Below are 16,415 nucleotides of genomic sequence, written 5' to 3'. Positions count from 1 at the left end.
CAGATGTGAAGGAGCGCTATGTGCTTTTGGAGTGCAGATTTAGATTGTTGGTTTTTGGACACCATGTCATATTTGCCGAGACCCTAAAATTTCCCCTACAAAATGGGGTCACTTCTTGGCGAATTCCAGTTTACTGGCACCTCCAGGGCTCTGCAAAAGCAACATGGCGCCCCGAAAGTCCCTCTAACACTGTACCCCAATAGCTAAAAAGCGCACTGCCCCTTCCCTTCTGAGCCCTGCTGTGTTCCCAAGCAGCAGTTTACACCCACATATATAATTTTTTGCCCCTCGGGATGGCCCCTTAATAGTTTTAGGAGTGCAGGTCTCTGACAACACAAAGTGGGTGCAACGTATTGGGCACCGAAATGGCATATTTCTTTAAAAATTTCAATTTTCATTTTGTACATTAATTTTTGGGAAGCATTTTTAGGCTCAAAATGATAATACCCCTTGATACATTCTTTGATGGGTGTAGTTTTTAAAATGGGGTCACATTTGAGGGGTTTCCATTGTATTGGTACTTTAGGGGTTCAGCAAATGCGACATGGCACCTGAAAACTATTCCAGCAACATCTGCCCTCCAAAATCCAATTAGCGCTCATTCCATTCTGAGCCCCACCACGTACCCATACAGCAGATTATGGCCACATATGGGGTATTGCCGTGTTCAGGAGAAATTGTGTAACAAACTGTGGGGGGCTTTCTCTCCTTTAACCCCTTGTGAAAATGAAAACTTTGGGGATAAAGGGACATTTTACTAATTTTTAACCTACACATCCCTAAGTTAGTAAAATCTGTGAAACGGCTATAGGGTCAAAATGTTCACTATACCCCTCAATGAATACCTTAAGGGGTCTAGTTTATAAAATGGGGTCATTTATGGGGGGTTTCAATTGTTTTGGTATCTCAAATCTTATTTGAATGTGCAATGGGCCTGAAATATCTGCAAGCAAAATTTGTGTCTTGAAATCCAGTTGGTGATCCCTTCTTTTTGGGCCCTACCGTGCGTCCGTACATAGAATTAAGGCCACAAAGTGTACATTTTTGAACACGGGAGAAATGGGGCCATCTATTTTGGGGTGTTTTTCTTCATTTTCATGTGTTATGTGCAAAAAAACTGCCTTTAAAATTACTCTTTTGTGTAAAAAATATGAGAATTTTTTGTTTGACGCAAATTCTTTTAAAACTATGGGGTCAAAATACTCACTATACCCCTCAATGAATACCTCAAGGGGTCTAGTTTATAAAATGGGGTCATTTATTGGGGTTTTCAATTATTTTGGTAACTCAAATCTTGTTTAAATGAGCAATGGGCCTGAAACATTTAGAAGCAAAAATTGTGTCTTGAAATCCAGTTGGTGCTCCCTTCTTTTTGGGCCCTACTGTGCATCCGTACATGGGATTAAGGCCACAAAGTGTACATTTTTGACCACGGGAGAAATGGGGTCATCTATTTTGGGGTGTTTTTCTTCATTTTCTTGTGTTATGTGCAAAAAAAACGGCCTATAAAATGACACTTGTGTAAAAAATATGAATTTTTTTTGTTTGACGCAAATTTTCTCAAAACTTATAGGGTCAAAGTACTCTCTATACCCCTCAATGAATACCCTAAGGGGTCTAGTTTATAAAATGGTGTCATTTATGGGTGTTTTCAATTGCTTTGGTAACTCAAATCTTGTTTGAATGTGCAATGGACATAAAATATCTGCAAGCAAAATTTGTGTTTTGAAATCCATTTGGCCCTCCCGACCTCTTAGGCCCTACTGTATGTGCGTACATAGGACTAAGGCCACAAAGTGAACATTTTTTAACACGGGAGAAGTGGGGTGATATATTTTGGGGTGTGTTTCTTCTTTTTGATGTGTTGTGTGCAAAAAAACTGGCTTTAAAATTACACATATTTGAAGAAAATGAAAATGAATTTTTTTTTGTCATTTGTAATAATTCTTGCAAAACAATATTTGTTTGATCAAAATGCTCACTATACCCCTCAAAGAATACCTGAAGGGGTCTAGTTTTCCAAATTGGGTCATTTAATGGGAGTTTCTGTCATTATGCCACCTATTCCTGTCTGCAAACATAGCTTGGTACAGGAAAAAATCACACACTCAAAATTTCCAAAAATTTTTTATAAACTTGATAAACTTGTAAATTGTCTAAGTTACTCAAATATGCTAAAATTATCTCAAATATGCTTGAAACACAAAAGGAACATTTGGAAATATATAACTACTAACTTTTTTGCCCTGTATTATTGTGTATATGTGAGATATCGCAGCTAAAAATGGAAAACATTGAAAAATTTTCAAAATTTTCAGCATTTGCGAGTTTTTTAATAAATTTACACAAGTTATATCAGTCTAATTTTACCTTCTCAGTAAAGTACAACATGTCACGAAAAAACAATATCAGAATCGCTTGGATGCAATATACTGTTACAGAATTATTCACTGATAAAGTCACACAGCGCAAATTTCAAAAATTTGGCTTGGTCATTAAGGTCCAAAACAGGCTGGTCACTAAGGGGTTAAAATAATACCGTAGTATGTTGTGGCATGAAGGTGGTTAAGAAGGGATGACGTACTATTACGGCTGTACACTACCACCAAGGGTTAGAAAAAAAAAAAATTATGTAAATTTTTTAAATAATAATAATAAGAGATGTAACAGATATATATATATATATATATATATATATATATATATATACAGAGATAACAGATATATAAATAAATATATATATATATATATATATATATATATATATATATATATATATATATATATATATATATATAGATGAGCGAACACTGTTTGGATCAGCCGATCCGAACAGCACGCTCCCATAGAAATGAATGGAAGCGCCATAGAAATGAGTGTTCGCTCATCTATATATATATATATATATATATATATATATATATATATATATATTTATATATCTGTCCTGACCAGTACAATAACAGGAACATAATATTTATCCTGTATCCTGAAGGTGATATAAATAAAGAAATAGACAAAATTGATTTATGTACACCAAAATGGCACCAATGAAAACCAGTCCCACATAAAACAAGCCCTCACACAGGGTGTTTGAGTGCATAAACACAAGGAGTTTTATTGTGAAAAATATAAATCATAAAAAAAATAAGAATTTCATGTTGGCAAAACCAAAAATGACAAAATTTGTGTGTTTGCACCCTACCCCCAAAAATATACAATATATAATATGTTCCTACATATTTTTATCAAGAGAGATTACTATTTATGCAATCATATAATGCTATGTTGACAGAAATATGTAAAAGTTATGATGGGTATTTAAAAAGGTAGAGTGATTATATACAGATTTATCAAAGTTAACCTGTCTTTAACCTTTCACCCAACTTACTGCAGCGTGGCATCTTAGGCCGGGTTCACACAATGTATTTTGGCACGTAATGTGCCACATAGATGCTGCGGGAGCTTTTGCGGGCCGTATACGCTCCCATTGTTTTCAATGGGAGCTGGTACCGTATACGCGGCGCTATTTTGCGGCCGCCACAAAATCACGCTTATACGGTACCGGCTCCCATTGAAAACAATGGGAGCGTACAGGGCCACCATCAGGAATTTTGGGGCCCCATACAGCCTAAGTGTCTGCCCCCCCCCCGGCTGCCGACATACCAATTCTGTATTACATTTCCCTTTATTTAGCAGCATTACAAGGCTTCATCAGATTCTATCTGCAGGTACAATCTGCTACGTGTGACAGCCCCTATAGAGGGCCAACACCATCTATAAGAGCCCTCCTAATAAATCCTCAGGGCTTATTCACATTGCGTTTTTGGCCTCCCTTGCTGGGATACGTTGGTAACCAGTCAGAATCAGCTGTCAGCGCTTTGCGCCCCGCGGCAAATTTAGCCCCACCCACCGTTATGTTGACTCCACCCATTCTCATTAATTTTTCATGTGCCCGCACACAGTATAATCCTCCTACAGTCACCCGTACATTATATGTCCCCCCTCTATCTCTCCAGCTTCATATACACCCTTCATCTGCACCCAGTTTCATGTCTCCCACCCAATCTCTGCCCCCAGATTCATGTCCGCCCATCCATTTCTGCCCCCAGTTTCATGTTCCCCCCCTCCATCTCTGCCCCCAGTTTCATGTCCCCTCCATCTCTACCCCAAGATTCATGCCCTCCATCTCTGCCCCCATATTCATGTCCCCTCCATCTCTGTCCCCATATTCATGTCCCCTCCATCTCTGCCCCCATATTCATGTCCCCTCCATCTCTGCCCCCATTGTCATGTCGTCCTCTCCATCTCTGCCCCCATATTCATGTCCCCTGCATCTCTGCCCCCATATTCATGTCCCCTCCATCTCTGCCCCCATATTCATGTCCCCTTCATCTCTGCCCCCATATTCATGTCCCTCCATCTCTGCCCCCATTGTCATGCCGTCCTCTCCATCTCTGCCCCCATATTCATGTCCCCTCCATCTCTGCCCCATATTCATGTCCCTCCATCTCTGCCCCCATTGTCATGTCGTCCTCTCCATCTCTGCCCCCATATTCATGTCCTCTCCATCTCTGCCCCCAGTGTCATGCCGTCCTCTCTCTGCCCCCAGTTTCACGTTCCACATTACACTGACTGACTTACCTTCTCCTTCGTTCCCTCGCAGCTCTCTGCGCGCCTCTCTCTCACTGGCGCGCAGTTATAGACGCGATGTGACGTCATCACATCGCGTCTACAAGCCAGTAGCAGAGGCGGCGAAGCGAGGAGCTGACACAGGTCAGCTCCTCGCTTCAGCCGCATATGTGACAGCGAGAGAGGCGCGCAGCGGCGAAGCAAGGAGCTGACCTGTGTCAGCTCCTCGCTTCGCCGCCGGCTACTGGCTTGTAGACGCGATGGCTGAAGCGAGGAGCTGACCTGTGTCAGCTCCTCGCTTCACCGCTGCCGCCGGCTACTGGCTTTTAGACGTGATGTGATCACATCGCGTCTACAAGCCAGTAGCAGCGGCGGCGAAGCGAGGAGCTGACACATGTCAGCTCCTCGCTTCAGCTGCATATGTGTCAGGTAGAGAGGCGCACAGCGGCGAAGCGAGAAGCTGACCTGTGTCAGCTCCTTGCTTCAGCCGCGTATGTCTTCAACTCAGATCTGCGTCCTCTGGATGCAGATCTGAGTTGAAATAGGACATACACAATGACTGCTACGGGCGCCAGGGGGCCGGCACACGGTGGCGGGCCAAAACCGGGCCCCCCCCATTTTTCAATTTGGCCGGGCCCCTGACGCCAGTACCAGTAGTACTGCCCTATCGGCGGCCCTGGGAGCGTATACGGCCCGCAAATGCTCCCGCGGCATCTACGTGGCACATTATGTGCCAAAATACATTGTGTAAACCCAGCCTTAAAGGGATTCTATCATTGGTTTCAGTGGTTTTGAGATAAAGACATTCCTGAATATCCTTTAAAAAGACTATTCTATCACTACCTTCTTTTTTCTGATTCTTCCCGCCTTTCTGTTGTGATCCTGGTTAATCACTTTATGTAAATGAGCCCACCGAGCACCCTGGACATTCCCCAAGGCCTCCAAGCACCCCCCACGTTATACCTTTATTCCCGCCCCTCCATTGCTTGTGTTCCGTCTGACCCTCATTCTCCTTGGATGTTCTTCTGGCCAGATCTGCCAGCAGAAAAAGGAACCCATTGAAGTCAATGGGAGCCTTTTTTTCAGCGCTGAATCTTAGACGTATTCCACACCAAATTCAGCACCGTTTCCCTCCGTGTGAATGCACCCTTAGAGGGTCTCTGGTGCTTCTGTGCACTCCCATTCCCTTGGCAATTTTCTTATTGCTATCGGTTAGGACATAATACATTTCCTTCTTCCTGAGGAATACATAAAGGAGAAGTAGAAATATACAATGTTGCTGTTGTATACATTACCAGGAAAATGTATCCCAACAATTTTCAATTTGTTATTTCTCGCGGATTATACATGGACTGGAGAGGAACACCTGCCAAGAGAGAAAATATTTCCCTATGCTACAGAAAGACATTTTGAAATATTGCTTATATAAGAACACCAGCTTCCCTCACTAAGTCAGGCAATCTGTGCTAAGACTGTTCAATCCCCAGGTCTTATGCCTTGAAGGCAGTTTCGTAGATCCTTCCTTATCTCTATATAAAGGTTAATCTCACAGTCTGAATCCATTTTCATCCACAGATAGCAGGTGCAATGGAGGAAGCAATAGGTTTGAACATTGAAGGTGTAAAGAAGAGAATTTGTCATGGGGGCACTGGAGACCTGCCTAAATTTATCACTGGATCGAAGGTTTGTCTCGCTGTTCTGTAAGTTTGCCAAGTACAGGAGTCATTGTTGAGATGATAGTGCTACTGTTGTATGTATTGTAAGTAGGCTGTGAAAAGGTTACCATAGAATGCAATACACTAACTGTATCTACTCCTCTGAATGTGTCCCTTGTACTGCTGTATTAGTATAAAAATGAGTTCCTAGATAGTTATGACATAGATAAATACTGTAGATAGATAGATAATAGACAGAAAATTGTAAAGCCTAATGCACTGTATAGTTGTTTTATGTGGTAGCTCTGAACAATTGCCAAGTTGAATGAAGCTGTAAAATGCTATCCATATACTGTGAGAATCTATAGCATCCAGACAGTATATGCCTTTGATTTTAAAGGGAACCTGTCATGTAAATATAGGAAAGTACTTCACTAATACATCCTTACGGTGGTATAGTATCCCAAATATCCCTATAGATAGCCTGTCTATGGCCAGGGTTTAAAAAATAAAGCTTTATACTTAAAGCTCATCAGACTCATCTCTGGGGCCTCCAGCACATGCCGAGGTGTACTAATAGAATCAGCTGAACACCACAAATACACTGGTGAAATGATCTTAGAATGGTGATGGCTGTGCTAACAGCATCACCAAATGTTTATGTAGATCTGTGCTGCCTGTACGTATGGGATGCTGCAGACTGAATGGAAGAAAAGTCAGAAAATAGGTAGTGTTATTACTCAATAGAGCCAAATTATTAAGACTGGAGTTTTTAATATCAGTCTTAACATGTTTTGCACAAAAACAAGGATGAAAGAGTCTCGGAGCGGTAAAAGCTATGCTGACAGCAACAACAAATATGTTTATGTAGATCCCTACTACTAGAAGGTTTGAGATACTGCAGATTGAGTAGAAGGAAGGTCAGAAAGTACATAGCGATATTATTCAGTGTATCAATGGCAGCTTAATGGTTTTAAACACATATTTCCTTCAACATTATTTTACTAAGCAGCTCATTGTTTTCCTTTACTACATAATGCTAGTTGGACATTAGCTTTGTATAGTTTATTCATGTGAATGGGAGAACAGAAGGGGATTGGGAAAAAAGGCTTCACTGTACAGTTAAGGCTAATTCACAAAGTACTTTTTTCACTTCTGAGTGCACACACAAAGATAATCCTTCTTCATAGATCCCTCATAGACGCGAGTCTATTGAGGGATCTGTGAACTACAGCTGTTAAATAGCTTGTTCTACTTTTTAGGGTCCATTCACACGGAGTATTTTGGAACCCGCGTCAGAATCAGCGTGGAAAAAAAAGCCTCCCATTGACTTCAATAGGTTCCGTTTTCTGAGCGGAACCCATTGAAATCAATAGGGAAAAAAGCCACCCATTGATTTCAATGGGTTCCGTTTGGAAAGATGCAGTTCAGTAGAGACACTTACTGTTGTTATGGCTTATTACCTACCAACAATTATGCCCATTATTGTTTACTATATTGGCTACTCATGCATTTGTACACTCTTGTGGGATATAGAAACTAATTTTTGGTATTTTATCTTATATTCTTGTCTATCTTCTCTGGATTTTCCCTGCATGTCATATTTATTACCTTTGTGACAAGTTTTTATATATAGTATACACTATATACTAGCCTTAGTCTTATCCATCAGTATATTATCTGTTAGCTACAAAATCTTTTGGTGTTCTAACTACATTGGATTCTACACTTTAATTCATTGGGACCTGAAAAAGAATATCTTTATATGTTTTGTATCTTGTGTTTTTGCTTTGTTTAAAGAATTTTATACATTTGAGAAAGGGCTATATGCCAGAAATGCGTTGTGTATGCCAATAAAGGAGTTTCATTACATATCCACTGGCGAGCGCTATATTTCCTTGACTTAACCCCGTGAGTCCGTTACATACCAATATTCTGCAGGTTGTTGCAATTACGGTGATAAAAAATGTATATAGTTTTTGTTATGTTTACACATCTTAACAAGAATCCAAAGTTTTGAAAAATAAAAACAATGCTTTGGATCAAGATATTCTGACAATCTTATCTTTGTCTACATACAGCCATGACAGGCATCTTTTTTTACCAGGCCAGTTGTACTGCTGTAGGCAAACATCAAAAACGACATAGCGAATACGGGTAATTTTCTTAGTAAATGGATGGCTCTTTCAATTTCGCCGCATGGGGACCATCCTGCACCAAAAAAGGTAACTTGCTTGTGAGGATTTGTAACAGGGGCTACCTAGAGGAGGGTGCAAAGTGAAAACGTGTGTGATCAGTGAGAACTGATCGCGGGCATTAGCACCAGATCTCTGCTGTATAGAACAGTGGAGAAATGGTGCCCACAGCTGTCAGGAAGGGGTTAAGGCCACTTTCACAAAGTCAGTATTTTGCATCAGTATTTATAAATGAAAACCTGGAGGGGGTCCAAAATTCAGATGATTACAAATCTTTCCATTATACATCTGTATCAGAAATGCAGCAGGGATAGAGCATGTGGTAAAATGCCAAAAGTTTCAGTAAAGGAGAAATAAATATAATTGTCATTCAGGGTGCGACAGAATTGTTTTATACAAACACTCTCTGAGGATTTATCTTCAAATATGTTTTTCTTGATCTAAATAACTTCTAGAAGAACTAAGTCAGCGTATTTCCTCAGTTAATTAGGCTACAACAGAAATGAAATAAGTCCCCTGATCCCTTCCATTTTTAATTGTATTTCATTGCCAGTGTTATATAGGCCCTGGGTGGCAGCACATTGCTACATGGTGTAATTAATCTTGCTGTGTTTATGAAAATGTATCACTTGTACTAAAAAATTTAAAGGGGAATTTAGCCAGACCTGGATTTATATTCGGTCATCTCGCTGGCCCACATACTTTTTAAGGGCCCGTTCCCACGATGTAACGTGCCGCTCATTCTGACACGTAAACACGTGTCAGAGTGAGCACTTCAAAACAGATTCCCATTGACTTCAATGGGTTCCGTTTCACGCACGTAATACATTGAAATCAATGGGCTAAAAAGCGCGCGTAAGACAGCACCCATTGAAGTCAATGGGATCTGTTTTGAAGCTCTTACTCTGACACGTGTTTACCTGTTAGAATGAGCGCGCGTTACATCGTGGGAACGGGCCCTTAAAAAGTATGTAAAGAATAAAGAGTGGAATGGAGGTCCAAATATAGGTGTTGTGTAACTTTTTTCATGTCATAGTCAAGATAGCCACATATCATGGATTTTAGACAAACTTTTTCTAAATGACCTGTTGATCATGGTTAGTCTTTGGCGATTTTTTATTTTTTTTTGAATGACAAAGCTTTAAAATGGCATATTGATTATTGAGCTCTACAATAACCTATGGTCCGGTCTGGGTTTCCATCAATGAGATGCAAATCTGTTGCTTGTATTGAATGACTTTACAGCTTCAGCACCCAACAGTGACCAACTATTCCACACATATCTGACTTCATTAGGTAGGTGTCCTGTTAGTTTGTATCACAAAATTGTATTTGGCTAGTCAGAAATGGTCTAAAATGGATTGCAAAGAGATATAATGGGGGAATATATCAGTGCATCTTTGTCACTTTTCTGGCTCATATGTGTTATAATGTGTTATAATATGGCACATTTTTAACACAAGGCCCCTTCCCTTCTGTTCCTCTCTCACCACTTTCCGTAAATGTGGGCTGGGACACCTCCACTCACGTCAGTACCTGAATAGCATAGACTTCCATTCTGGTGCACAGGCCTACATCTGATTTATTAGCTGGAGCCACTCGATAATATAGGTGCACCTTGCACCACTGGGGCTCTTTATTGAGACTAGTACAGGAAACTTAATAAACCTGCCCCAATCTGTTTAATGCACTCTTTCAGATCACTCCAAAATTGCAATAGGATGCGGCAACACTATTCAGAGATGACGTAGCAATGGCAGTGTAATGTATATTGTATGATAACTACTTTAGGCATAGACTGAAATACTGTTATATCGATAGTAGATAAAACAAAATTTCAGAAATAACAAATATAATATTGAATGCATTGCGGGCTTTGGTTCATGGCTCCTTTAATAGTCTAGTCCTCAATTGGAGTAACACAGTCTTTCATCTCAAATTTGGACAACACAGTCCTTCTCTTATCTGTTCCATTGGTACATTAGGTGTCTCCTGCTACTGACCTGATTTTTGTGTAAATTTTTCTCACCCACTACCTTGCATGCTTCCATATTGACTTTCCAATCCTTTTGATTTCTAGCTTTGAGATCCACACCTTGGGAATTGAAGTTGATGCAGACAGTGCTGTTTCTCTGTACTTGTGGCTTTCTGATTTTCGGCTACTTGTCTTGCTTCTTCTCAGACCTCTGCACCACAGTACTCTCTGCTTCACACTCCACTACACATAGCTCACAGAATCATGTCTTAGATCAGATTATGCCTACTGCCTATGTTTCACAAATCTTTTTCCCAGGAACCAATTTCTCTCCTGTAGTGCCTTTTAGCACAGGCTACCGCAGCATCATTACTAGAGGTTAGTATATAAGTGACAGGATACGGATCGAGATCTAGTTAGAATATGTGTATCTATCTACCTTTACAGCAGTAGATGTGACACTTGCCCTTTAAATATTTCCTATACTTTCTGATTATGACTATCACATTTTCTTTGTATGTTGGAAACAAGATTGATTTTTTAATTTTAAGGGTGAAGGTTTAGCGGTTTCGGAGATCATCCATGCCTCAGCTTTAGCCATAAATTCACACGGTGTTGAAGAGAAACCTTGATGAGTTTACTAATAATTTTTAAGACCCTCTAAAATAACAGCCTAACATTGTTGCAGAAGAACATCTGAAATAATCAGGGAGAGTGTTCCTTACAAAAGAGAGATAAGAAATATAAAATGATTTTCTGCTAGTTTAAGAGTAATAGCTCTGTACAGTGTATACAAGATACCGAGATTACAGTTCTGAAATTGTGTAATCGCACAGATGCCATATGTACTTATGAGCTCGGTAAATCACTGCCTGATCTCAATTGGTATCACACAGCAAATAGTGAAGGCCCACTGTCCGATTGCAATACTAAACAGTCTGGTTTTTGCATAAGAGAAACACAACAAAAGTGCAATAACCTTTATGTAGCATCACATATAGATATCATGCTATAATCTTTTTTGTTTTTGGAGTGTAAGCAGCTGCCAATATTTAGGTGACTACTGGGCCCATCACTATTGTGGCTTGTACTGTTTGGAGAAACTGGTTGGTACGCTTTTATTTCATTGCGACTTGCTCTGATGAGGACCCAGTAGTAGAGACTATTTGGAAACATGTGGACCTTTTTGGATGTATGGATCATTATGGCTAGGACTAAACCTGGCGCCTTATAAGGTTTCTGTGGCTGATAAAATTATGAGGTTACAAAAGAGAGAGACGCACAGAGTGGAACTTCGTGCATTAACCAACGTGATTGGCCAAAAAATGAAAAGACAAATGCCTTCTCACCTGATGGGGTTGTGCAGATGACACAACAACCCTAAATACATGTAGCAAGCAGATGGTAGGGGTCCAGGGCAGCTGCTGTAAATTGCCACAGAGACGTATAAAAAATGGTGAAAGATGGACCAGCCTCCTCACAAGATTCGGCCAAGAAATGGACAGCGCTCGCCCAAAGGTTACAATGATACCACACAGCGCGTTTCAGGCTTACAGCTCTTTCTCAAGTGTAAAAAATTCCCTCCACCATCTTTCACCAGAATTATGAGGTTGTCACTGTATGGGGTACCGTAACTGGTGTAACTGGCAATGCTTAGAGCCATTATTTAAGGTAAATACTGGCACTTATTTTGGATGGCACTGCGGCTTGCACTTTTAGTGACACTGCATTTCGCCTATCTGGGGTTCAATGTACTGAGCTTATATATATTTTTCTGCTTTTACAACTCTGATGGTGTATCCTTGGGATAAGTCATCAATAACAGATTGGTGAGAGTCCAGCTCATCAGTTATTTAAGGAGGGCACATGGCCTGCATAGCCCTTATTGAGTAGATGGTCACAGATGGAGGTGTCATATGTACGTTTAGTGAGAATTTAGGATAAATCATTAAACTGTAACAGTACTACAAGAACTGCTAAACAGAGTGGTGGGCCAGGTACTTGAATCGCCTTCATACTGGTAACAGTGCCATTCACTGAGGATATGTTTTGCTGTGTGTACCAGATAGCAGCTTAGTCTCGCCTTAATTCTATATCCAAACTGAACTCTGAAGCCTGAGTTTGGATTTAGCTCCCTATTCTGTATCCTTAAACCTAAGCGTGTATGGGGCAGATTTTTTAAGACTGGCATTTCATTTTATTTCATATTATTTATTTATTTTCATTGTGCCCCTTATAACATTACATTTCTCCTCTATGACCCAGCAGCTTCTGCAGTTCAGAAGGGAGCTGAATTATGGTGGCTTCTATAGCTGTGTACACATTGAGTGCTATGTACACAGTGATTGGCAAGGCAAGGATGGCAATAAGCTGTCCCTGCCTTCTCTATAGGAGTTCACTTCTGCATCTGCATGATTTTGTGCAGTTACATATCATAGGTTATGAGTGGATGGCCTAGATATATAAAGTCAGCGGGGAGTGTGGTCCAACTTCCTATGAAGATTAGGCAGTGCAGGAATATCGGTAGGCGAAGCTAACGGACTAATAAGTCTGGAATTGAGGAACCGCTTCAGCTTTGTAATATTATATCATATGCACTGTCATAGAAGACATGAAAGGTCCTCTGGAGTCTTGTTTTTGTTTTAAGCAAAATAGTACTATGCAAATCAACAAACTAAAATGATTCAACATTAAATTAATGATAATCAGTGAAATTAATTGATTTAATCTTTTCGCCTAGAACATTTTTGTCATTATATAGAATGCCAGCATTTTACACTTTGCTTATAATACCTATGCAGTCTATGTAAACGTAGTTGTCCTCTTGTTTCATTAGGTGACTTTCCACTTTCGGACTTTAAAATGTGATAGTGATAGAACTGTTATCGATGACAGCAAAAAAGTCGGCGTTCCGATGGAAATTATTATTGGCAACATGTTCAAGTTGGAGGTATGGGAGATGCTGCTCACTTCAATGAGGATTGGAGAGGTAGCTGAATTCTGGTGTGACGTCACGGTGAGTAAATCTTATTCAATAAATTACTGCACTAGAAGTAATTTTCTTTAGCACTAAGGTATAATTTTTTGTGATTTTGTCATTCTTTTTATTAATACTAACGTTACAAATATATATATATATATATATATATATATATATATATATATATATATATATATTTGTAACATTAGTATTAATAAAAAGAATATATATATATATATATATATATATATATATATATATATATCACATCAAATCCTTCTGTAATCACTAGTTTAGAAGGAGATATATATTGTTAATAATGGGTTTAGACTAGCATACAAAAGACTCTAAAATAAATTGACATGTAGAAATTCAGAATTGGTATTTTTCCAGCAGGTTCAAATACATTCAAATACTGTAATTTTATTCGATCTCTTTAGTTCACTGCTGACTGTGTTTCTATACAGGCTGGTATTTTTTTCTCTATTTTATACTGCACACATTCCCTATATGCCTGAATAGTGCAGACGATTTTAGTTATCACTAAGGGGCTGTTCACATTCCCATTTCTGCTGTCTGATCAGCAGATTTGTTTAATGGGTCTGTTTTTTAAATAGCAAAATGCATCCAAATATGTTTCCATTTTTACATTAAAAAAAGATGTGTTTAGTGAACAGTGCCATGACTACTTGTGTAGAGTGCTATTATTATACTGTGCGGTTTCCTGAGACCCCACAGCATAATAGATGGAGGACCTGGGGAGGTTAATGAAATTAACAAACAGCTATACTGACCTTGCCTTACCTCTACTGGGTATCCAGCAGATCACTGGCATCTTCTTCTGGCCTATTTGATGCTTTGACCCAATTACAGGCCTCATCAGTGACTCGAGGGTGAGTGACATCATCCGAGGGCTGAAAGAAGACATCAGGGGGCCACCGGACACCCAATAGAGATGAGCATAGCGGTTTGTTACTGTTACTCAGCTCCCTCACCGTATTATACTCAGAGGTCTGATTTCATTAAGATGGCCAAAAAAGCATGGTATGCCATTAAATTACACCAGATTCTAAGGTCATGGAGGTAAAATGGAGTTAAGGGTCCATTCACACGGAGGAATTTGGCGCTGATTCTGGTGCAGAATCTGCACTGAAAAAAAAGACTCCCATTGACTTCAATGTGTTCCGTTTTCCGTGCGGAACCCATTTAAATCAATGGGAGGCTTTTTTTGTCATTGATTTCAATGGGTTCCGTGCGGAAAACGGAATTCATATGTGAGGGGCAAGTATAGTCATGTATCTCTATATATTCCATTTTGTTCTATAAATTCCATTTCATATATGTCATCCATTTTGTATCCTAACACATATACTATGAGGTGAGGTCACTCAGAGTGTGAAGGGATGTAGGCACAGATTTTCTGTAGACTATTGTTTGTTATCTTGAAGGCTTCAGTCTGGGAGAAGTCTGGCACTCAGCATGTCATCGTATCTCTCTTGCCATGATATATACATCTGAACATAGTGTGGAGGATGTCAGCTCACATATTAAGCATACTGCATCCTTCTTTGTTTCATGAAAAGGCTGATCCAGCTCTGGAAAGTTATAATGAGATGCAGGTTACATTAGGCCTCAGCTAATAGTCACGTGCCAGGCTTATCTTATAACTCTACAACCAATCATGTTGTACTAATTAGAATAGTACAAACTATATTTGTCTGTATTATATAAAAACTACCTGTTTCTCGCCATTAAATTAGAACACTTTTGATATACAGAATGTGAGTGGTCTGTATTCTGTGTTCTCCGAGCTATATAACCCATCTTTCCTAGATTTGGATACCGACGGCATCTACCCTGGGCATTCCCCTGACACATTGCAGTCAAAGGGAGTCTTTTTTTCAGCGCTGATCTGATGCGGATTCGCACCAGAATCAGCGCCAACTTCCTCTGTGTGAATGGACCCTAAAGTATGTACTTTTAACATCCATTTTACCAATATAAGTCTATGGAGATGTTGAACAACAGGTTTTAACACTTTTCTTTTTCTGTGTTAAAACGTTTCTGCTCAACAAAAATAAAACACATGAACGTCCTTATTGGAAGTAGTAGTTTTCAGTAGCTATTGAGCCACAGAATGGATATCTCTGTTCCATCACTACCAAACATTGTCGATGAGAGAGTGCTGGAAGTCCAAATATGTGTTCACTGAAATCAGCTTAAAAGAATGGATACCTGATAGATCACAATAGAGTCAATAATGGGTGTCCTCTGTTTTAGCGGTCCGTGTCTGTTGGTCTGGTCCTCCAATGGACCAGGATAGTGGACACACGGACACAAGTGTGAACATAGTTTAAGTCAAGTTATGTCAAATCTATTTTTGTCCAGACTTGGCAATATAGACTGATTAGTACTGGTGAATTTCAGTGTGCTACTAAGAAATTATTGGTGTATTATTAGGAATATTATCTCATTAAGGCTAAGTTCACACGTGCCAGAAATCATTGGAGACAAAAGTCCTGCTGCTTTCAGTATGAAAACAATGGACCCCATTATAGACAATGAGGTCCACCGGTGACTGCAGACGGCCGCTGTATTGTCTGACTCCATCATTCGGCTTCCCTGGCGGACTTGAATGACAGACAGCCCAGCGCAGATGTGAACCTAGCCTAAGGCGACCCCTTTTCAGAAAAATGCCAAACTCTCTCACCACACATGACTATTATTGCCCGGTACAGTCAAGGTCAGTGACATTGCTTCTTCAGTGGTTGGAAACATTTCTTCCACAACTTCCTGAAACATTTGCATAATATGGAGTTTATATATATTTATATGTAGAGTATATATCAAATTGTAAGATAAACATGTTTTGTAAATACAATTATTTTAATTGTATGCTTATTTTTTCAGTTCTTTTCATTGAATGATTACAAATATAGATATATATACAATCACCGGCCACTTTATTAGGTACACCA

General features: G+C 39.7%; 1 protein-coding gene across 2 annotated transcripts in view; it reads left to right on the top strand.

Annotated features, from left to right (window-relative positions):
* The first annotated feature begins 6,171 nt into the window (after window positions 1-6,171).
* AIPL1 (AIP like 1 HSP90 co-chaperone) overlaps window positions 6,172-16,415 on the top strand; it is a 59,099-nt gene continuing 48,855 nt past the window's right edge. Inside the window, exons 1-2 of one of the 2 annotated variants that reach the window (XM_075263892.1) lie at window positions 6,172-6,315; window positions 13,294-13,473. In XM_075263892.1, coding sequence (XP_075119993.1) covers window positions 6,220-6,315; window positions 13,294-13,473 — 276 coding nt within the window. In that variant the 5' untranslated portion in view covers window positions 6,172-6,219. Of the gene's footprint in view, window positions 6,333-13,293; window positions 13,474-16,415 lie in introns of both variants that reach the window. The other variant, XM_075263893.1, reaches the window with a different exon arrangement.

Source organism: Leptodactylus fuscus, chromosome 2, assembly GCF_031893055.1.
Source record: "Leptodactylus fuscus isolate aLepFus1 chromosome 2, aLepFus1.hap2, whole genome shotgun sequence".
In the NCBI taxonomy this organism is placed as follows: Eukaryota; Metazoa; Chordata; class Amphibia; order Anura; family Leptodactylidae; genus Leptodactylus; species Leptodactylus fuscus.
This window is presented reverse-complemented; position numbering and strand designations above follow the sequence as displayed.